The sequence below is a fragment of the Hibiscus syriacus genome, unplaced genomic scaffold (genome assembly GCF_006381635.1).
Source record: "Hibiscus syriacus cultivar Baekdansim isolate YM2019G1 unplaced genomic scaffold, ASM638163v2 tig00113084_pilon, whole genome shotgun sequence".
In the NCBI taxonomy this organism is placed as follows: domain Eukaryota; kingdom Viridiplantae; phylum Streptophyta; class Magnoliopsida; order Malvales; family Malvaceae; genus Hibiscus; species Hibiscus syriacus.
Window position 1 is genome coordinate 151,487 of NW_024063439.1, and position 24,782 is coordinate 176,268.

Below are 24,782 nucleotides of genomic sequence, written 5' to 3' on the forward strand. Positions count from 1 at the left end.
TTTTGATCATCCATATTTATAAGAGTACTTGTGAATTCCCCAAAAATATAAAATCTTTTGGGACTTGAAGTCAATATTTTCCCATGCGAAGCGAAGGAAGGAAGTCGGAAAGTGCAAAACAAGAGGGGCCAGTGCTTTAAATAATTCCTACAAAGGTACTTAGTAAACCATGTGCACATGCCCGGTGCAGTTGCACATGCAAAAAAAGAAGTCGAGTTGACTCAAACCTTGTTACTGAATCATTCTTTCATTACTTCCCCAAAATCTAAATGTTAATTTAACAGTTTTATCTTCACCGTAAAAGAATCTAACAGCTACAAGAAGTACGGTAAAGCTCTAAATCGTATTTAATGGCTTCCCCTATTCAAGAACCACAGCAACGCTGCCATTTGGATGATCATCTGGTTGTCGTACGGAACTGAGTCCCTGTGATGTCTCGGTTTTCGGTGCACTGAGTTGAAGCAGCGAGTGCCGACAATTCGGACAAGATGAGTGTGATAGCAGCCATGTGTCGATACACCTCACATGGAACCCATGTTTACATTTTGGCAGCACTCTGACTTTTTCTCCAATGACGAACTCTCCCAGGCAAATGGGGCACTCGGTCGACGGAAAGCTCACGCCTTCTCCGTAAACAGCCACCGGGATTTGTTTCAAATCTCGTTTCTTGAGACCCGTCGTTGCCAACCGAGCGGCTTCTTGCTCTGGGGTTTCCATCGCAAACCTCCGGCTGCAACGTAGAGCGCAACGAACTATCGAGTTCAAGCCCAAAGCACAGATTAGAGCACATAAAAGAGCTGCCAATATAACCACCATGTTGGTGTCGAAAGTCGTCTCGCTAATGTAAGAATCATGGGTTTTGTTCCCGTTTCCCGGCGGCAAGCTCACTTCCGTCTCGAGCAGGCGGCGATGCATATTCACAGGCGCAGATAACAAGGCAGAACAATTGAAACAAAAGGTGTTGGAGGGGAGGTCCCTTTATGCTTACAGTACTACAATAATGTTGTAAAGATTCCAACTAGAAAAAAGACATAAAATGAGCATCTTCTTTGTTTCTAAGATAAGCAAAATCTGGGACCGATTTTTCCTGCAGGATTCCCCATCTTCTCAATAAAATGGTCCAAACATGCTGCCTCTTCTATAAACCAAAAAAAGGAAAAACCAACAGGACTGGATATGAAAACACCAAAAGCAAAGTTGAGGCCTTACCCGATTCTCTCTATTTAGGGTCTAGAATCCATGGCTTAGAGGCTATAGTTCTGCAGTGGCAGAAAAATAGAGAGAAAAGGGTAATTTATACGAAGCCGGTTGCTGCGATTGTGGGGGGTCAGGTTTTCAAGAGATATGTGGTTAGATACAAGTGGAAGATCCATAGTTAAAGTAAAGAAATAATTGTGACGGGTTTGCCTACCTAATCATCATCCCTTTGATTAAACAGATGTTTGATAAACCCAGTAGTTCCAGCGTGGTTCGAGCCAATGACGAAAAGGTTGGGTAGTGAGCTTCATCTATAGTGGGAAGTGGCAACTTTGCTGCCATTTACTGATTTGTTTAATTGTCACATTTGATATCATCATGGGCACATATCTACATGTATGTAACTCATCCTTTTGCCTACAAAATACCTCCCAACTCCAAAACTGCATTAAAGTTATCCTTGAAATGATGAATCAATGAACGGATTTCATATAATCTCCTTTTTAGATGGTGTTAGGTAACAGGTATAAAATGTCAGAGATAAAACATAAATAATCTAAGGATTAAGGAAATAAGTTCTGGAGCAGAGGTTGGATCACTTGTATGGAGGATCTGACAGTCTTTTTCTATCACTAAAACTAAATTTACTTTTTTTTCCCAAGGAAATAATTTGCAATCGCTATGCCTAGATATTTCACATCACATACATTATGCAAGCACTTCACTAATCATCAAATTGGTTCTAGTATATATACACATTTTAAACCCCTTACTCTTTCCACGCAGATGAAAGTGTTTTGAGCACTAACTTTTCTCAACAACATTTACATGTAGCATACTTTAAGCATCGATTTCTCATTTATGTCTTAAATATTTGGAGCATATTATATATTGTTTTAAAGGTCTCATGAAATACAATAAAAGACCATAATTTTATTATTCAAAAATCTAATTTGAACAATAAATTATATGCCTGTAAGTTCTAAAATATCCATTATTTTCCAACATAAAACCATGACAATTACTGCGATTTTGAAAGAAACCATAAACCGTTATAAGAGTACATTATATTACTTTGTAAAACATACTTTCCCTCAGACAAGGACATTGTTTGTCCCGGTGGTGACAGAAACTAAACTTGTGAGTTGTGAGTCACGTTAGTATTGTTGGGGTTAGTTTTAGGTCATGGAGATGATGTGTGGTGGACCCTCTGGGATGGAGCGTAAGACATGGTGGTTGGTTTTGGTTGAATTTTCAGATTTGAACCACTTTGCTAACCCCAATGGTTCCATGTCTTTATGCAGTTAGGTCGTAAAAGGATGTAAAAGAACAGTGGGCAGTTGGTCTTAAATAGAATGGTCTCAAAGCAACCTAAACCATAAATACCAAACTATGTTTGCTTAGTTAAACTAAGCTTGTTGTTGGGCATTGCTAAATTGAACAAGGAATAAATGTAGGTGGTGGTGTTAGTAAACCAAACTTTAATCTAAATGAACGAGATTGATGCGTGGAGGATACTTTTGAGGAAATAAGGATAAAAACAGAACGTAAGAACATAAGATTTATGTGATACATAACCAAAAAAAAGAGAGAAAATTTACACTATTTTTTCTTCATATAAGAATTAATTACTTTAAAATGGTCCAATACGGGTCAAAGCTTTTCATAGGTGTTGACTTTAAAGAAGCGTGAATTGAGTATATGAAAGAGAAATTGACAAAAATTACAAGAATCGAGGTATAAGATTTAGAATGGTTTGATTCTTAAATTAGTTTACTCACTATCTTAACTTCATTTTTCAACTAAGGATTTCTCAATCATTAAATACATCTATAAAGTTGAGTATAAAAATTAGGGCTCTAAATCAGACGAGACTGACCGTGAGTTATTTAATATCAACTCGATCAAAGTTCGGTCAATACTTGAATCAAATGGACTCAACTCGAGCTCGAACTCAACTCGAATTTTTAACGAGCTGAAGCAAACTACTTGATACTCAATTCGAAAAGCTTGAGAGCTACTCAAAAAAATAATATATTAAAAATTTTAGATTTTTGAAATTAAATTAATAATAATATTACCATTTGTATGTTCTTTTTTAAATACTATATAAGGCTTTCATGTATTTAAGGTTCGAGTTTGAAATTCTGTCGAACTTGAAAATTTTAAGCTTGCGAGTTTTCGAGTCGAGTCGAGCTAAGTTTTACACTTTTCAAGTCGAATCGAACTCAACACTACTTGAACTCGACTTGGCTCCTTTATAACCCTAATCAAAACTGGTATAATGAGTCTCGAGATTGACTCTTGAAACTAAAAAAAACAAGGCTAAAGGGTCATTGTTGCCCCTGTAATAGATCAAATTTAGCAATTTCTCCCCATCATATTTTCGCATCAATTTAGCCCTCAAAATTGTTTAATTGTATCATTTTATACCGTTAACCGTTTTGACTAACAGAACCGTTAGTTTCTGTTGACGTGGACACCAACTGTTTCCAACTCAAATAAAATTGTTGACGTGACCGCTTGATGATGTGGCATTAATGAAAAAAATAATAATTTTATTTTTAATAATAACTAACCTATTATAATAGACAAATACCCAAAAATTCCTAGTTTTCCCCTAATCTCTAAACGAAGAGTAAACAAATTCCTAAAATCAAACCGATACCCAAAAATTACGATGGAATACACTCCCAATATTAGACCTTTACTCAAAAATCACGATTGAATATCTTCCCAAAATCAGACCTCTACAAAGAAATCGAAAACCAAGCGATAGAGAAAGTACGTAGGTTGTCAAAAGTGAGAAAAAGCGAGAGAGAAAACAACTTGTCGAGGGAGAAAAACAAACCCACAACAGTCGATAAGTTTTAGTGTTTTAATTTGTATCTTTATTTAGGGTTATTCATTTCTTGCTTTGACTGATTTTATATGTTCAAGTTTTTTAATCGAACACCTACAAAATTTTGTTGTCTTGTTTTGGTTGGGCTTTAATATACAAAAGGTGCCCAATGAATGCTCGTTTTTCCAGTTTAGTGTCTAATGTTTTTTTCGTTCCAGTTTGGTGTCTAATGTTTCATTCCATTACTCAAAATGAGTCACGCCGTGACAGACCGTTAGTTTTCTCCATTAAGTGACACGTGTCATAATCTGGTAATTTTATTTTTTTAAAAAAATAAATATTAAAAATATTATTATATTCATAAAAAACCCCTTATTTCTTTTAAATTACAAAAAAATCCAAATCCTAACACTGAAACTTACCCACGACGGCGGACGACGACTACGACGTGACCTACCAGTTGGGTTTTGAGCGGAAGGCGATGAGGAAGTTAAATATAGTGGCGGTTAGGCGAACGGAGGTCCGATGTGGCTGGAATCATCCAAAATTCGAGGCGTCGGGGTGGGTTTTCGGGGAAACATCAAGGGATCGATTCCGGCAAACGGCAATGGCTATCCATAAATTGTTTTGGGGGTTTTGATCATGGCGGGGAGGTGCTTCGATTGGGCTGGGTGGTGATAAGAAATTTAGCACCCCAAACCCGTACCCGACCCAAATACAAGTCCGAGGTGTCACATTGACTTTTCAAAACATTTACTTGTACAAAATAGTGAATAATTTTAAAATTTTCACTAAATCAACTGAATAATTTTACATAAATACAATCATAAGATTTTACAAAACTTATTAGCGCATAGCGGATTCAAATCTTTATTTACATGCCAACTATAATCAGTTTACAAAATATATACTATTCAATTCTTTTCTGATCTGATCTTTGGAAAGGAGAAACTGGCCTGTCTTGCTTAACTTTTATCATTCTACTTCTTCTCGGAACCTATGTGTGAAACAATCACACGCTAAGTCGTTGACTTAGTGAGGCATATAAAGCATATAATAGAAACCATATAATATTTCATATAACATAATGCATACGTGTATATATGCCATCATTATCAACATCAACATCATTATCATGATCTCTATTATTATCATGTAATACATTTCACTCAACAGTACACACAGTATCACATATAACTCTTGGAATATATTTCATATAACAAAACATATACATCACATATAGTGTATTTATGTTATCTCTTTTAATAGCCCATGTACTAGCCCATGTATACTTTTGATTCAGTGTAAACAATAATAACATGATATCATATAATAATGCAAGCACTTTTTATAACTTTTATAGCCCATGCACAATATTGATATATTTTATAATCCCATGTATTAGTCCATGTATTAGCCCATGTATAGTACTGATATCTTTTATAAGCCCATGAACATTCCTGAGAACTCAAGGTATGTGAGTACTATGAGGTTGTGCACACATATGCTATTACCACAACTCGTATAAACTGTGTCCCGAAGGACCTATCATCCCACAAGATGTCATTTCCCGAAGGATGTAATCTGTGTCCCGGAGGACTTGTTATCCTGAAGGATGTAACCCTCGATTCTTGGCATGCCAACTATACCACTAACTCTCATATCACATGACATGAGCATTATCATTTATAATAGTTCACATCACTTGTATCATTCTTGTATGATCTCATAGATCATTGTATAACATTCTTGTATGATCTCATATATCTTTTTTCATATAACCGATATCACATAGGTTCATATCATATCACATATATCACATGTGCATGTAATAATGTAGATCATATCATATAGCTTATATCATTTCTCATATGTTCATATAAACACGTATGTCATATCTTGCTCACATATGAATGTATTCACATATATTAGATTCACGTATCTCATATTTTATTCTCATATGTTCACATCGATCATGTCACATAAAATAACATGTCAGACATATCATACAGCTGATATCATATTTTCATATATTCATTTAATTTAGTATCACATATCGCATATACATGTAATTATGTAAATCATGTCATATATAATAACATATGACACATATACCCATTTTCATGTACTCATGCAAACATAAGCATCATATCAATCACATGCTTGTATTTATGGAATCATGCATTCCAATATGGAAAATAGACTTATCACAAATCCTATCCAATGATGTATAAAACATCCATAAATAATGTTATGCATGCATCACAATTTAAATAACATTTTAGGAGTCACTTCTTACCATAGTAACTCCGTCACTGGCTCATCGCAAGCCAATGTTTATTCTATAACATAAGTACAAATTAAATTTGCACTCACCTTGACACTTTATAAATCCAAAATATGTTCCTCACTATAATCCACAATAATCCTTTTATACTTGACTTGTCTTAGTCACAAATCAATCACGATCTGTACAAATCACAATTTCATAACAATACATATGTTAGTATTATACTAACATAAACACATCTCCAAAACAAAATACATAATATACTTGAAACTCATTTTCCATCAAAATATTTAACACTTAATAATTCCTTTTAATATTGGCACCAACTTTTCCGATTTATATAAAATGGTCATTCACCATTTTATCACTTAAATTTTAAATACTAGAAATTCTAGTAATTCCAGAAATTATAGAAATTCCAGAAATTCTATAAATTCAAGAAATTCCAGTAATGGAATTATTACCAACCAATTACTTTTAAAAAGGTACAATTTCCTTTAAGCACCCTAACTATGTAATTGTTGCATTTAAATCAACAATTCTTTTAAACTTCCAAAATGGTCATATTTCACATCTAAATGCTCATTTCAATCCCAAAACAACAATTTCCAGCATAGTACATCAACTATTAAACGATTATACAACCATTTCCTACTTTTTAAAAAATTATGAATTGGTCCCTCAACTTTTCGAAAATTACAAAATGATCCCTGAATTTTTCCAAAGCTTGTAAAATACTTTCTACATCATTTCCAGACCTTACATAATTTTTCTCATCCTTTAAGACCAAAACCTAATGGTTTAAAGTTCCAAAACTAGGTTTTTCATGATTTTGCTCGATTTTGATTCGATTCAAGCATGAAATCAACTTTCAATCAACCTTATAACATCTCTACAATCAAATCCCTAATCAACTTTCACCAGAACACAAAGTTCTCCAACTTATAATTTGACAGAATTTTACATAATAATTTCTAGAAAGATCAAACATGTTTTAACCATAAATCAAGCTTGGAAATGAATCTATAACCTCTGATTCATCAAGATTTATCATCAATTTCATGAATCCTATCATGAACATAAACCCTTAGATTTGGGATCTTTGAAATTCATCAAGATTAGAAAGAAATATTGGTATCAAATGATATCGTTTTTTACGTAGATCACTTTCCTAGTTCACGACATAACTCAAATTCCAAAGAAATTGGCTCAAAAATGGAAAAGAAATATTTTCTTACATTGGAAGAGAACACACGTGAAGATGCTGGAGAAGATGATGAAGCTTTGATAATTCATCATCTTTTTTTAATTTTTAATGAACTAAAAATTCATTAAATACTAAATTACTAATTTACCCTTGAAATTAAAATATCTATACTAATTTACCCTTAATGAACTTGATATTTACATTAATACCAAGCTACAGTAACCTTATCATCTTCCAATAGTAAAAGATGGGCAAAATATTTTCCCACTTTACCATTTTTCCCTTGCAATTTCCAAAAATTACAATTCAGTCACCTTAATCCAAAGGTTCAAATTAAACATGAAATTAAACCATTAAATATTATTTTCCAACATTTTAAAAATGTTAAATAATATTTTTATTTTATTATATTCGCGACCCATTTGTAACTTTTTAAAATTACATTTTGGTCCCTAAACTTTTTAAAGTTTATACTTTAGTCACTAAACTTTACCAAATTTATAATTTGGTCACTAAATAAATCTATTTATGGAATAATATTCTTTTTGGGAAAAATATCATTTATGTCTTTAAACTTTTCTCAATTTTCTACTTTGATCATCAAACTTTCAAAAATTACTAGCCCACTTTTTGGGATGTTACAAGAACAGACGAGCGGTAGGCGTGGGTTTAGCGGTTGAAATGAAAGTTTTTAAAGTTTTGAGATTATTTCAAAATTAATATGTTTTTTATTTTAAAAAATATATGATTTTTGGGATTTTCTCATGTTTATTGAATGCTTGCATACTGTTTGTGTTTTTGTTCACATTCATGTTATTTCTTATGGGTTTGATGATTTCCGGTTTTATTTGGGTTTGACTAATTATTGATTTGTTCGAATGAGAAAAATCCCAAAAATTATATATATTTTTAAAATAAAAAACACATTAATTTCAAAATAATCTCAAAACTTTGAAAACCTTCATTTCAAGCCCTAAACCCACGCCGACCGCCGCCGCCGCTCGTCTGTTCTTGTCACCACCTAGCCCAATCGAAGCTCCTTGCCCCTATGATTAAAACTCCCAAAATAATTCGTGGATAGCCGTCATCGATCGCCGGAATCGAACCCTTGAAGTTTCACCGAAAACCCACCCTGACGCCTCAGATTTTGGACTATTCCGACCGCCTCTGACCTCTGTTTGCCTCACCGCCACTATATTTAGCTTCCTTATCGTCGTTCACTTAAAACCCAACCGATGGGTCACTTCGTAGTCACTGTCCGCCGCCGTGGGTAAGTTTCGGTGTTAGGATTTGAGTTTTTTGTAATTTAAAAGAAATAAGGGTTTTTTTTTATAAATATAATAATATTTTTAATATTTATTTTAAAAAATAAATTTTTAAAATTGCCAGATTGTGACACATGTCACTTAACGAAGAAAACTAATGGTCCGCCATGGCATGACCCATTTTGAGTAACGGAATGAAACGTTAGGCACCAAACTATAACGAAAAAAACGTTAGACACTAAACTATAAAAACGGACATACGTTGGGCACCTTTTGTATATTAAAGCCTTTTGGTTTGAATACACTTTCACAAAGTTTTCCATGGTCCCCTTAAGCCTTATTTTTTTCCTATCATGGTCCCCATGCTTTTAACTGAAAAGAGACTTAGATTCTCTCCTTTTTGTTTTTTGTTTTTAAATAGTTATATTCCATATAAGTTGATTTTTATTGAAAACTACAAAAATTCTCTATTTTCATTTGTTTAATAATTTAATTTGGAGACTAAAATTTTCTACTATTATTAAATTATTAATATGTTTATTAATATCATGGTTGTTGTGTTACATGATGGGTACTGAACCAGAAATTTTTGTGTTACAGTAAAATCGTGGAGGTAAATTTGTAGGTTCACCTAAATTTGAGTATGTAGATGGAAAAGTTGAAAAGTTTCAAGTTGACCATATATACTTTGTTATTGAGATTTAATTGAGAATATGAAGGATTTAGGGTATGCCTCTAATTCATGGTTGTACTATAAGATACCAGATGTTATATTCAATAATGATGCATTGGTGATAATGGTAGATGATGAATCAGTTAGGTAATGTTTAGGGATTTTGAACACTAAGGGTGTTTGTAGATTTTTATGTGGACCACACAAATAATTATGTGGTATGTTAAGCTATTAAAAAAAGTAAAGAGGTAATTGAGGGCAATATTAGAACTAAAGGTGTGGACATTGTGCATACTAATAAGATTGCTCTTGAAGAGGAAATTATTGGAATTGAAGTTGTAAACACTGTGGACACTGGTATTGAAGAGAAAATTATTGAAATTGAAGCTGTAAAGACTGTGGACACACTGATCTTGAAGAGGAAAATAATAAAATTGAAGTTTTAAATAGTGTAGAAATTGGTTTTGAAGAGGAAAATATTAGAATTGAAGCCCTAAACATTGTGGAAATTGGTATTGAAGAGAAAAATGTTGGGAATGATGTTGTAAACTATGTGGTCTATAATGAAACTGTAAACACTACTGAAATTGAAGATATAGTCAATAATGATGATCCAACCCTCTATGAAGTTGATATTAGTGAGGAAGAAGCATCAGAGGAGTCTCTAAAATTTTTTGTTGGATATTGAAATACATTATGATGTTGATGAAGAAGTTAAATCAATTAGGCAAACATTGAGAGGTAAAGGTACCAATAGTTTATTAGCTGATAGTGACAATGAAGACATTACTGATTTTAAACTTCATGATCATATAGTTGTTGAAAATGATGTAGTATAAACAAATAGACCGAAAGAGGATGCTGGTAAATGGAAAGGTCATGAAAGTGATTATTTAGATTCAGATGATCTAGGAGAGTATAATGATACTGATAATGAGGATGATAGAGTATGTGAAGCATACAAAGGAAATATTAGAGTAGAGAATGCATATGATGAGAGTTGTAAATTTCCTTTGTGAGAAATATGACTTAGATTTACAGATCACACCCAGTTCAAGGAAGTAATGAAAAATATGCTCTTGCGAAGTGTGTTTCTTTAAGGTTCATTAAAAGTGAACAAAAAAGAGTGAGGGTGGTATGCATAAAAGATTGTCCTTGGTTATTATTTGTAAGTTTTGATAATAGGTTTAACTGTCTTATTGTGAAAACATACAATCTTGTCCACATGTGTTTGAAGACAAATAAGAACAAAATGATTAATTCTAAGTTTATTGAGATGAGATTTAGGGATATGATTTTAGTTGACCTAAAAATAAAAGTTGATACCTTGAAAGAGATGTGCAAGAATGAGTTAGGTGCATATACTTGCTATCATCAGTGTCAAAGGGGTTCTTATATCGATGAATATGCTAATCTGTGAGGGTATGCTGTTGAGTTGATTCGTAGCAATCTTGGAAGCACAATCTCAATTTAAGTTCATAGAGATAATGAAAACAAAACAAATTTCATAGGGTGTATATATGTTTTGGTGCATTGAAGAAAGATATATGTTTCATATTTGCAATGTTACATTGCATTTAGTACAACATTTTTTAAATATCTAATAATTAATATTATTTTAGTTTTTTAGGTTGGAGAGAAGGATACAAACCCTTCATTGTAATTGATGTATGCTTTCTGAAAACAATGATTCAAGGTGAACTTCTTGTTACAATTGGCAGGGATGACAATAATCAAATGTATCTAGTAGCATGGGCAATTATAAAAGGTGAATGCAAAGAATCATGGAAGTGGTTTCTCACTAAGCTAATGGAATACTTAAATCATCCAAATGGTGAAGGGTTGACGTTAATGTCAGACCAACAAAAGATATAACATTCAACTTATTTTGTTTAATAATAATTATTACAATTAGATTATATATGTACTAAATATTATAGTATTTCTATCGTAGGGTCTGGTTCCAATATTAAATCAGTATTTTCCTCAGTTGGAGCATAGAATGTGTGTTAGACACATTTATGCTACTTGGCATAAAAATATAAAGGTGTTAATGTAACATCCTCCATGCCGGGTTAGTGATTAATTTGCAAAGTTTCAACATTTGGTGATTTAAGTAAAATGATGGAAGAGTTAAATGACCTATTTGAGTTATTTGGTGTAGGATTGAATTATAAAGAAGGAAAATTAAGAGGGCAAAAGAGTAATTTAGTAAGTGAAATAATTAAATATTCCTTAAGGTGATTTTATAAATCACGTGGGAAGCATTTGAGATAAACAAGGTTCCAGACATTTCTCTTCTTCTTCTCCAACCGTGAAGCTTGCAAGCAAAGGTGAGTTGCCTTCTTTTGGATTAATTCTTATGAGTTAAGCATGGGTTTGGTTAATGAAGATTTAGGAAATATGATGGAGAGAAACAAGGATCCTAGAACTCAAAGAATTGTAAGTTAAGGGAGATTAAAGGTTGGGAGCCATTGAATGAAATCTTAGATTAAAGGTCATAATAAGAATTAGAAGCTGGATTTGACTTGTCATCAAGCTAATTAAGAAGTATGAGGTGATAGAATTAAAATTAGAACAAGTTGGAATTTGAGTAAGATTCTTAAATTCTATATGGATGATTAGTTTTTTTAGTTTTAGAGGTATTGAATGGATAATAATTAGTTTAAGTAAGTGTATGAAAGTTAAGAGTATTAAAGGGAGTGAAATATGAATGTTTGAGCTGAAATGAGATGATTTTCGAGCTCAAAATAGGATTTCTGGGCTAGGGGAATCGGTACCCATTCAAGGGGAATCGATACCCACTCAACGAATATGAATTTCCAGAATGCTAGAGGGGAATCGATACCCCCAGGGGAGAACCGATTCCCCCCATATAAAAAAAAAGAGAAGAAAAGAAGAAGAAGAAAAAAAGAAGAAAGACTAAACTATTAATTCCTTAAATTGGTAGGCTATTAAAGATTAATTTCAAGACATAGACATCTGATAATCATCTTGAAAATTATGTTTATGTAGATACTGAGCCTACACGAGTTCTGGAACAATCTACAAGTAAGATCGATCGAGGAAAAGGCAAAGAAATATAGGTGAGTGCATATGCATAGCATAATTATAGAAATATACTCAATTCTAGACTTGTGATAAGTCTAAATTTTATATCTTGGTACATGAGCATATTCTGTATTATGAGACATGGCATGAATTCATATAAAATGCATTATATGACATGAATATGCAGAAAAAGTTATGAGCTATGTGAAAAGGTAAGAATTTACATGTCTACGCGATATAGGCTACGTGAAATGTAAAAGCCCATGTTATGTAGATGAGAACTATAGGTATAGTTGGCATGCCAAGGGTAGAGGGTCTACGCGGTCCTTCGGGACAAAATTCTACGCGGTCCTTCGGGATATATATATATATTCTTTGGAACATGTGTGAAGTCTGGTGAGACACATACTTGATCCCTAGCATATGTATATGATTCTTAAGGAATTCTATGTGGTCCTTATGGACATTATTATATGGCACTATAGTGCAATTCTACGCGGCACTTCGGTGCATTTATACGAGCTGTGGTGACAGCATAGTGCACAACCTCACAATACTCAGATACCTTAGGTTCTCAATATGATATCATGGGCCAATAAAATCATTAATACAAATTCATGAATGTTAAAGTAATATGCTTACAGGTAAGGATAATGGTGATGTAAACTACCTTGATTAAGTATAAGCGTTCATCTCATTTCATATCATTATGACATTTTCATTACCTTGCCTTGTTATTATTATTACATTGCCTCACTAAGTCGATGACTTAGCGTGTGAGTGTTTCACACGTAGGATCCGAGAAAGTAGACGAGACAGGTTAAGCAGCTTGACAACATTACTCCTGCAACCATCAGATCAGAAGCAACTTAATCAGTAGGTCATTTTGTTAAGAAAATGGATGTTGGCATGTAATTAAAAAGTTAAGTTGTGTATGCTCTGAATATTTTAGTAAACTTATAGTACCATATATATATTATTGTATTTTCGTAATATAAGTTCAAGTATTTTACTATTATTTGTAATGTGTGGTGTTTTAAAAGTCAATGTAATATCTTTGACTCGTATCCGGGTTGGTATACGGGTTGGGGGTGTTACAGTTAATGGTATCAGAGCTATGGTTTAGCCGATTCTAGGCATAAACCAGAGTCTATAGAGTATTTAAATGGAATACATGCCAACAAATAGTGAGAACTTCTGATCTGGTATAGTATGAGTATGTTGTTTTGCTAATAGAACAATGTATTTATTCTTATTAGATGTCTGGATATAATAGCTCCCGAAGTGAAGCGGGAGAAGATAGGCATGCTGAAAGCAGTAATTCACCTGCACTGGCCTGGCAAGGTGAAGAACAGGCATCTCAAGGAGTGCCTGTGCAAGATCAAGATACGTTCTTCAGAACGTTAGATGCTATTCTGACGCGTCTTCAACCTTCTGCTCCACTAACTCAAAGAATAAATGTAGCAAAAGAGTTGAGAGGCTTAGGAGCTCCTGAATTTAAGGGAGAAGCTGAGGAAGGTCCAGTGTCAGCGGATCTTTGGTTGAATGATTTGAAAATCATATTAGATGGTCTCCACTGTTCTGAAGTGGAGAAGTTAGATGGAGCTGTATCTTTATTGAGGGGTCAGGCGAGGATATGGTGGACGAATGTCACCATAAGGATGCCTAGTGACCAGTTGACTTGGTCTTTGTTCTTAGATGAATTCAAAAACAAGTATATAGGAGAACAATTCATTAGGAAAATGAAGTAGGAGTTTTTGAATTTGAAACAGATGAACCGCTCTGTATATGAGTATGAATGTGAGTTCAACAAGCTGAGTAGGTTTGCATCCGAGCTTGTTCCTACCGAAAAAGAGGCTTGCGAATGGTTCGTGGAGGGCTTACGCCCTAGATTGAAAGATATGTTGATAGTGTTGAATTTGTCCTCGTTCCAAGAGGTGATCAATCGCGCCAAGGCTCTTGAAAGAGCTCAGAATGAGAGATTCGGGGATTTTAGAGTTCAAACATCAAAGAGAACGGGTGCTTCTTCTAGCTCAGTACCATCAAAAAGGGGAAGAGACTCGGGATTTCGATCACAAGCTAGATCAGAATCAGTTGCATCGTCTACTAGGGGAGCAAGTCAGGCAAGACCTAGACAGACGCAGTCAGTGGAATCTGGTGCTGGGAGATCTACTCCGAGTCAAGTGAGACAGTGTCAGTATTGTGGGAAAAACCATTATGGGGCTTGTCGGATGGCTGCTGGGACTTGTTTTCGATGCGGAGATGCCGGACATTTTATCCGGGATTGTCCATTGATTGTTGGTGAGCCTGCACCATCTGGAAGAGTTGGTTTTTCCTCACAAAGAGGACGAGGAAGAGGCAGAGAAAGGAACCCGTCTGAATTCTCTACTCAACCTGAAGTTCGATCAACCGCACGGGTGTACAATCTAAAGACAAGTGAAGACCGTGATGACCCTGATATTATAGCAGGTACTTTTCAGTTGTATGATAAATTAGTATTGGTACTGATTGATCTAATTATCCTTATATTACAAGTAAGTTAGTAAAGGAGTTGAGGATTTCCTTAGAAGCTACGAGTAATGAGATTATAGTAACAACTCCGTTAGGCCATAGTGCCCGGGTGAATAAAGTCTGTAAGGGGTGTCCCATAAAGGTTCAGGGAATTGAATTCCCTGCTAATCTGATGGAATTACCCTTTGACGAGTTTGAAGTGATTCTGGGAATGGATTGGTTGTTCCGTTATTATGGAGATGTTAATTGCAGATTGAAAAAGGTAACCCTGAAAAGTCCAGGAGGAACAGAGATAAGTGTGAGCAGTGAAAAGTTTAATCCCTTAGCAAATGTAATGTCAGTAATGTCAGCTAAGAAGCTATTGCTACAGGGATGTCAAGGATTTCTTGCAAATGTAATAGATTTAAGAGCTATAGAGAAAGGGCTAAAGGAGATTCCAATTGTTCAAGAATTCCCTGAAGTTTTTCCGGCTGAGTTGAAAGGATTACCTCCGGATAGAGAGGTAGAATTTCAAATTGAAGTAATGCCAGGAACCGCTCCAATTGCAATGGCACCTTATCGGATGGCTCCGAAATAATTGCAAGAGTTGTTAGAAAAAGGATTTATTCGACCAAGTGTGTCACCTTGGGGAGCTATGGTGTTATTTGTTAAGAAGAAGGATGGATCAATGCGTCTCTGTATTGATTATCGACAGCTTAATAAGGTGACCATCAAGAACAAGTATCCCCTTCCGCGCATTGATGACTTGTTTGATCAACTAAAAGGAGCTTCTGTATTTTCGAAGATCGATCTACGTTCGGGTTATCATCAATTGAAGATCCAGGAGAAAGATATTCTGAAGACGGCATTCAGAACGAGATATGGTCATTATGAATTCATCGTAATGCCATTCGGAGTAACGAATGCACCTGCTGCTTTCATGGATCTCATGAACAGGATTTTTCAGCCCTATCTGGACCAGTTTGTTGTTGTCTTTATTGATGACATACTGGTTTACTCGAAGTCCATTGAAGAGAACAACGCACATCTGAGGCTAGTTTTGCAAATTCTCAGGGATAAAAATCTCTATGCGAAATTGTCCAAATGTGAATTTTAGCTAAACGAAGTAATTTTCTTGGGGCATGTGATCTCGGCAGTTGGGATTAGAGTAGACCCTCAGAAGGTTAAAGCTATAATGGATTGGGAAGTTCCTAAGAATATGTCTGAAGTTCAGAGTTTTCTTGGACTTGCCAGTTACTATCGAAGATTCGTTAAGAATTTTTTGATGATTGTGCTGCCTCTAACAAAGTTAATTAGAAAGAACGTACCATTTGTTTGGACTTCTGAATGTCAAGAAAGTTTTGAAGTTTTAAAGAGAATTCTGACGGAAACTCCGATATTGGTTCAACCGGAATCTGGCAAGAATTTTGTAGTATACAGTGACGCATCCCATAACGGGTTGGGGTGTGTATTAATGCAAGAAGGAAAGGTGGTAGCATATGCATCGAGATAGTTGAAACCACATGAAAGGAATTACCCCACTCATGATTTAGAAATGGCTGCTGTAGTATTCGCTCTCAGGATTTGGCGTCATTATCTTTATGGGGAGCGTTGTTACTTATATACAGATCATAAGAGCCTGAAGTACCTGATGACTCAAAAAGAATTGAATTTGAGGCAACGTAGATGGGTAGAGTTCTTAAAGGATTATGATGTGATAATTGACTATCATCCCGGAAAGGCTAATGTGGTAGCAGATGCTTTGAGTAGAAAGTCGTTTGTAGCTTTACGAGCTATGGATGCAAGATTATCTTTATCGGGAGACGGTGGTCTTTGTGCAGAATTAACCCTTAAACCATCATGGTTGGAACGAATAAGAGAATTACAAAGTAAAGATGAAGTGTGTTTGAAAAGAATTGAACAAGTAAAGAACAAAGAGATTAAAGACTTTGAGATTAAGTCAGATGGAAATCTATATTGTAAAGGAAGAATTGTAATACCCGACAATGACGACTTGAAGAAAGAAATATTATCAGAGGCTCATTGCAGTCCGTTAACGATGCACCCGGGTGGAACCAAGATGTATATGGATTTGAAGGATCGATTTTGGTGGTCAGGGATGAAACGAAGCATCACCGAATTTGTGTCTAAGTGTTTGATATGTCAACAAGTCAAAGCCGAGCATCAAGTTCCATCAGGATTATTACAACAGCTTTTCATTCCTCAATGGAAATGGGAAAATGTTATGATGGATTTTGTTTCGGGGTTACCCTTGACTCCGAACAAAAGAGAATCAATCTGGGTAATTGTTGATCGATTAACTAAGTCAGCGCATTTCCTTCCGGTTAGAACGGATTTCTCTATGGAAAAGTATGTAGAGCTGTATATTAGAGAAGTTATTAGATTGCATGGAGTACCTGTTTCCATAGTCTCTGATCGAGACCCTCGATTCACTTCTAGATTCTGGAAATCTTTGTATGGAGCGTTGGGGACTCGTTTAAACTTTAGTACGGCTTTTCATCCTCAGACTGATGGGCAATCAGAGAGAACTATTCAGATATTGGAAGATATGTTGAGAGCATGCGTAATGGAATTTAAAGGATCATGGGAAAAGTATTTACCGCTGGCAGAGTTCGCTTACAACAATAGTTATCAGTCTAGTATAAAGATGGCCCCATATGAAGCATTATATGGAAGAAAATGTCGTACTCCATTAAATTGGTATGAACTCAAAGACCGAAGTGTTCTTGGTCCGGATTTAATTCAAGATGTAGAACAGAAAGTTCAAGAAATTCAGCATAACCTCAAAGTGGCCTCTGATCGGCAAAAGTCCTATTCTGATCTTAAAAAAAGGAGATTGAATTTGAAGTTGGGGATAAAGTGTTTTTAAAGGTATCTCCATGGAAGAATGTGTTGAGGTTTGGTCGGAAAGGAAAGTTAAGTCCTCGGTTTATTGGACCATATGAGATTGTAAAAAAGGTGGGACCCGTAGCATACCAATTGACTTTACCACCAGAAATGGAAAAGATTCACAATGTATTCCATGTCTCAATGCTTCGAAGATATTGATCGGATCCCTCCCATATCGTAAATCCAGAAGAGATCGAGGTACAACCGGATATAACTTATGAGGAAGAACAGATTCAAATTTTAGCTCATGAGGTTAAGCAATTGAGGAACAAGACTATTCCATTGGTTAAATTTTATGGAAGAATCACAAAGTAGAGGAAGCAACATAGGAGCGTGAGGAGGATATGAGGAATCAATATCCCCATCTCTTTTCTTATTGAAAATTTGAGGACGAATTTTCTTAAGGGAGGGAGATTTGTAACATCCTCCATGCCGGGTTAGTGATTAATTTGCAAAGTTTCAACATTTGGTGATTTAAGTAAAATGATGGAAGAGTTAAATGACCTATTTGAGTTATTTGGTGTAGGATTGAATTATAAAGAAGGAAAATTAAGAGGGCAAAAGAGTAATTTAGTAAGTGAAATAATTAAATATTCCTTAAGGTGATTTTATAAATCACGTGGGAAGCATTTGAGATAAACAAGGTTCCAGACATTTCTCTTCTTCTTCTCCAACCTTGAAGCTTGCAAGCAAATGTGAGTTGTCTTCTTTTGGATTAATTCTTATGAGTTAAGCATGGGTTTGGTTAATGAAGATTTAGGAAATATGATGGAGAGAAACAAGGATCCTAGAACTCAAAGAATTGTAAGTTAAGGGAGATTAAAGGTTGGGAGCCATTGAATGAAATCTTAGATTAAAGGTCATAATAAGAATTAGAAGCTGGATTTGACTTGTCATCAAGCTAATTAAGAAGTATGAGGTGATAGAATTAAAATTAGAACAAGTTAGAATTTGAGTAAGATTCTTAAATTCTATATGGATGATTAATTTTTTTAGTTTTAGAGGTATTGAATGGATAATAATTAGTTTAAGTAAGTGTATGAAAGTTAAGAGTATTAAAGGGAGTGAAATATGAATGTTTGAGCTGAAATGAGATGATTTTCGAGCTCAAAATAGGATTTCTGGGCTAGGGGAATCGGTACCCATTCAAGGGGAATCGATACCCCCTCAACGAATATGAATTTCCAGAATGCTAGAGGGGAATCGATACCCCCAGGGGGGAACCGATTCCCCCATATAAAAAAAAAAGAAAGAGAAGAAAAGAAGAAGAAGAAAAAAAGAAGAAAGACTAAACTATTAATTCCTTAAATTGGTAGGCTATTAAAGATTAATTTCAAGACATAGACATCTGATAATCATCTTGAAAATTATGTTTATGTAGATACTGAGCCTACACGAGTTCTGGAACAATCTACAAGTAAGATCGATCGAGGAAAAGGCAAAGAAATATAGGTGAGTGCATATGCATAGCATAATTATAGAAATATACTCAATTCTAGACTTGTGATAAGTCTAGATTTTATATCTTGGTACATGAGCATATTCTGTATTATGAGACATGACATGAATTCATATAAAATGCATTATATGACATGAATATGCAGGAAAAGTTATGAGCTATGTGAAAAGGTAAGAATTTACATGTCTACGCGATATAGGCTACGTGAAATGTAAAAGCCCATGTTATGTAGATGAGAACTATAGGTATAGTTGGCATGCCAAGGGTAGAGGGTCTACGCGGTCCTTCGGGACAAAATTCTACGCGGTCCTTCGGGATATATATATATTCTTTGGAACATGTGTGAAGTCTGGTGAGACACATACTTGATCCCTAGCATATGTATATGATTCTTAAGGAATTCTATGTGGTCCTTATGGACATTATTATATGGCACTATAGTGCAATTCTACGCGGCACTTCGGTGCATTTATACGAGCTGTGGTGACAGCATAGTGCACAACCTCACAATACTCAGATACCTTAGGTTCTCAATATGATATCATGGGCCAATAAACTCATTAATACAAATTCATGAATGTTAAAGTAATATGCTTACAGGTAAGGATAATGGTGATGTAAACTACCTTGATTAAGTATAAGCTTTCATCTCATTTCATATCATTATGACATTTTCATTACCTTGCCTTGTTATTATTATTACATTGCCTCACTAAGTCGATGACTTAGCGTGTGAGTGTTTCACACGTAGGATCCGAGAAAGTAGACGAGACAGGTTAAGCAGCTTGACAGCATTACTCCTGCAACCATCAGATCAGAAGCAACTTAATCAGTAGGTCATTTTGTTAAGAAAATGGATGTTGGCATGTAATTAAAAAGTTAAGTTGTGTATGCTCTGAATATTTTAGTAAACTTATAGTACCATATGTATATTATTGTATTTTCGTAATATAAGTTCAAGTATTTTACTATTATTTGTAATGTGTGGTGTTTTAAAAGTCAATGTAATATCTCTGACTCGTATCCGGGTTGGTATACGGGTTGGGGGTGTTACAGTTAATAGGAAGATATAGTTTTGGAACTGTGTAAGATCGACTTATGTTGAAGATTTTGATGATAAGCTTGAACAAATTGGTAAGAACTGTACTAATGATATTATGGTTGTTCCTGCATATCATTGAAGTCGTACATATTTCCTAGGAATGTCCAAATGTGATGCAGTCGACAACAACATGGAAAAAGCCTTCAATGGATGGATTGTTGAGGCAATATGTTATCCTATTATCAGCATGCTTGAAAAAATCAGAAAAATAGTTATGCAAAGAATGCATGTTAAGAGAATTTGGAAAGATAAGTGGCCAACAAATATTTCACCCAAGGTTACAGAGAAATTTGATAGGCATATGAACAAATACACTGAGTGTAATATGGTTTGGAATGGTGAGGGAGGATTTGAGGTGACTCATGGTGAAGATCAACACACAATGGATTTGAGAAACCAGACATGTACCTACAAGGAATGGGAGCTATCTGGAATTCTATGCTGCCATGTTATATGTGCAATGTACCATGAGTCGAATGACCCTCACACATACATTTCTGAATGGTACAACAAGGAAAAATATACAACAAGTTACAATCCAATCCTACAGCCAGTTAGGGGAGAAAATTCTAGAAAAAAAGATTGGATGATCCAATTTAACCCCCTAAATTGAAACCTAAGCTAAGAAGACTAAAAAAGAAAAGGACAAAGAGTAAGGATGAGCTTGTTAAGAACAAATTTGGAAAGTGGAGTACACTTAGACTGCAAATAACATGTAGCATTTGTATGCAAATGGGCCATAGGAAGGTCAATTATACTAAAAAGGTCTCCAAACAAATTGTTGGGCAAGTAAATGGATTAGACTTGGAATTTTTTATAAGAATCTTTAACACCTCTAACATATTATTTTTCACATTTAGGATGGAATTTCAAATGAGGGATCAACTTCCACTAGAACTGTGATGAGACATGCCAATTTTCATAGACTCTTCCAGCAAACTGTCAGGTATAAAACGAATCTTAATTACTTACAATTAACAGTATCATCTATTTTTTTTTCAAATTTAGGATACCATTATCAATGATGGATGAACTACCACTGGACTAGAATGAGACTAGTTATATAGTCACAACATCTTCCAGTAAACCGTTAGGTATAATAACTTTTCACATTTATTTATTGTGTAAATTGGACAAAGAAGTTTGTCCAGTAAACCTTTTTCAATATATAATCACAACTTTTCACATTTATTTCATGTTAGGCTAACAACAATGGTTCAACAACTAGAAGAATGAAAAGAAATTTGATGGACAAAGATAAACACACTGTTACATACAACAAAAGAAACAAAGTGGTTGGTATGGATTATACACAAACTTAAGAACTAGAGAGGAAATTTTAAATACGAGTTATTTTATTCATTATGTTTTATATCTATAGATATTGAATCACATATGATTTTTAAAATTTGTTTTTACAGCCTGGTTTACCAAATGAAAGAGTACTTATTGCATCAAAAAGAAATATTGGGCATCAACTTCTCAATACCAACATGCTTGGAAAAGGCTTGGCTTGAAATGAAAAGGGAAGCAAGCAATGACCACAAGACAACTAAACAACAACAATCTGTTGAACTTAGATAAAAGAAACAAAAGCAAATAGAAACAACAAAACTCTACTTGGGATGAAGCTTCAACTGCATGTCAGATGTATTTAAAAGTGACCTGTAGGTGATGGGAATAAATTATTTTGTTTGAACTTATAGGCCAAACTTGACATTTTGTTATTAGATGTATCTAATCATTTTTTTACTGGAAAACTTTGATATTGGATGCATAATTTCCAATTGAGCCATGTGTACTGATTATTAGTCAAAACAAAGAAATTATTTTATTGAAGGTTGACATTTTGCTCAATAAAAATAGCCATATGTACTGTTGCATATATTATATATTATTTGTTCAAATTATATAAAGACAAAATAAACATGTAGAAAGTTTCATTATCATTAAATTTCAGTGAAATGTGATACAAATTACCAACATCACACATATTATCCAAGATATTATCATCCCTTTGAAGTACATATCTTTTTCATCATATAACAATAAGTTTTCTCATTTGCCATATCAATTTGTTTCTACATTTATTTTCTCTCGGTTGAACTTGCTTCAATGGAATCATATTTATCTTTTACATTCAACCTACTCTTCAATGCATCATTCTCTTTTTCAACTCATAAATGAAAAACCAAGCTCTTTCTGACAGTGGTTCATCACACCATCGAAAAAAACCCACAATCATTTGTCCTAAAATTTGGGCAGCTAAAAAATATTCTTCCTAAATTTTGAGCATTCTTTCATGCAGTCCATATCGAACATTTCAAACCACAGTGACAGAAGATATCTTCACGATTGTACCCCTAATTTATTGCCGAACACACTTCACTCTTAGACCTCTAGACGACGAGTTACTCCGACGACCTCCAGAAGATGAGTTACTCCTACGACCTCCAGACGACAAGCACAATGATGATGCCATATTAAAAGCAATAAACTTTCAAAACCTCTACAACAAACAACAATAATACCATTTTCTAAATCGTGAAAAATAAATGTGAAGGAATGAAATTTAGGGTTTATGATTTGCAATTACAAATTTCAAACAAACCAGCATTTTCCCTTAAAAAATGACAATGGGTGAAGGAATCAAAAGAAATATGAAGGGATTTTCGATTTCAAAAACAAAATAAAAAAAGAGAAAAAGAACAAATGAAAACCCATACCACCTAGAAGACGATGATGGATGAAGAGAAAATGTTAATGGATTAGTTTTAAGTTAGAAATTTGTAGACCCATAATAGGTTAGTTAATATTAAAAATAAAATTATTATTATTTTTCATTAATGTCACAACATCAAGTGGCCACGTCAACAATTTTATCTGAATTGGAAATAACTGGTGTCCACATCAGTAGAAACTATTAGTTATGTTTCTCAAAATGGTCAACGATATAAAATGATACAATTAAAAAACTTCAAGGGCTAAATTGATGTGAAAATACAATAGGGGCGAAATTGATAAATTTGGTTTACTACAGGGGCAACAGTGACCCTTTAGCCAAAAAACAAACATAAAAAGAACTTATGTCTTGTGACTAAATAATGATCATGAGACTTTTAAAATTGAGTCTTCATATTGCATAAATGAGTCTCAAGAGTCTCGAGATTGACTCTTGAAACTAAAAAAAGAAAACATCAAAAAAACTTATGTCTTGCGACTAAATTATGATCACGAGACTTTTAAGCTCGAGTCTTGAGATTGCATAAATGAGTCTTGAGATTGCATAAATGAGTCTAAAGACTCAAAATCTGATATTGAAACTTAAAATTTATTGTCTTAAAAATATTTGCAATTCAACTAGGATTTTGATATCAAACTTATAGTCCTCAACACTTAAAATTAAGAATTAAAAAGTTACTTTTATAAAACCAATTGAGAGTATATAAAAATATTTTTGGCCATAATATATTTTTAGAAAATCATTTAAGAACATCTGAAAATATATTTTCACTTGGAAAATTATTATATTTAGTTTACTTTTTATTTATTATATTAAAATCAAATTGTGTTAACTCTAATTTTTTTGTTAACAATCTATAGAGTAGATGGTTAAAAGCTCTCAGTTGATATATTTTCTCTTCTCTATGTTGTGGGTACAATATCCATTTAGAGTAAAATTTCCTTTTGCTCCCCTGTATAGGAATTGTTAATTTTTTCTATTTTAATATAATAAAACCATTTGTAAAAAATTCTCCCTAAATTCAGCAAATCATTTTTTTCTTAAATAATTTTTTTAACAAAAGCTGAAAATTAATTTTTAAAGAATAAGAAGATTTTTTTAAATCAAATATTTAGTCCAAAATTGTTTTTTTTTCTTATTGGCATAATGCCAATTAGCCTCCAACGTTTATTAAAATGTCATTTTGCCTCATATTCTATTTTTTTTAGCATTTTGGCCCCCAATGTTTCATTTTTATGATAAAAATGACCATAACATTTGACATAATAATCACTTTGTCCCTTATTCTTTTTTTAGGGGCATTTTAACCCTCAATGTTTGGTTTTAGGTTAAAAAAGACTCATATTTTGGAACGGTAATAGTGTATTAACTAATAGTTTTCATTTATAGAGGGAACTTTTTGCCCCAAAGTGAATGTTGGGGGCTACAATGCTCCAAGAAAAAAGAATATGGGCCAAAATGATCATTTTAATAAATATTGAGGTTATTTTTGAAGTTATCCCTTTTTTTATTCATGTAAAAAAATGGATTGCACTCTTTATGTAAATGCAGTT

General features: G+C 34.0%; 1 protein-coding gene across 1 annotated transcript; it reads right to left on the minus strand.

Moving 5' to 3' along the window:
- Nucleotides 1–237: 237 nt before the first annotated feature.
- On the minus strand, nucleotides 238–1,439 carry LOC120185248 (RING-H2 finger protein ATL74-like). Its single transcript, XM_039189522.1, has one exon. It carries the CDS (start codon nucleotides 913–915, stop codon nucleotides 361–363), a length of 555 nt encoding a protein of 184 aa, XP_039045453.1. The 5' UTR covers nucleotides 916–1,439; the 3' UTR covers nucleotides 238–360.
- Between the last annotated feature and the right edge of the window lie 23,343 nt (nucleotides 1,440–24,782).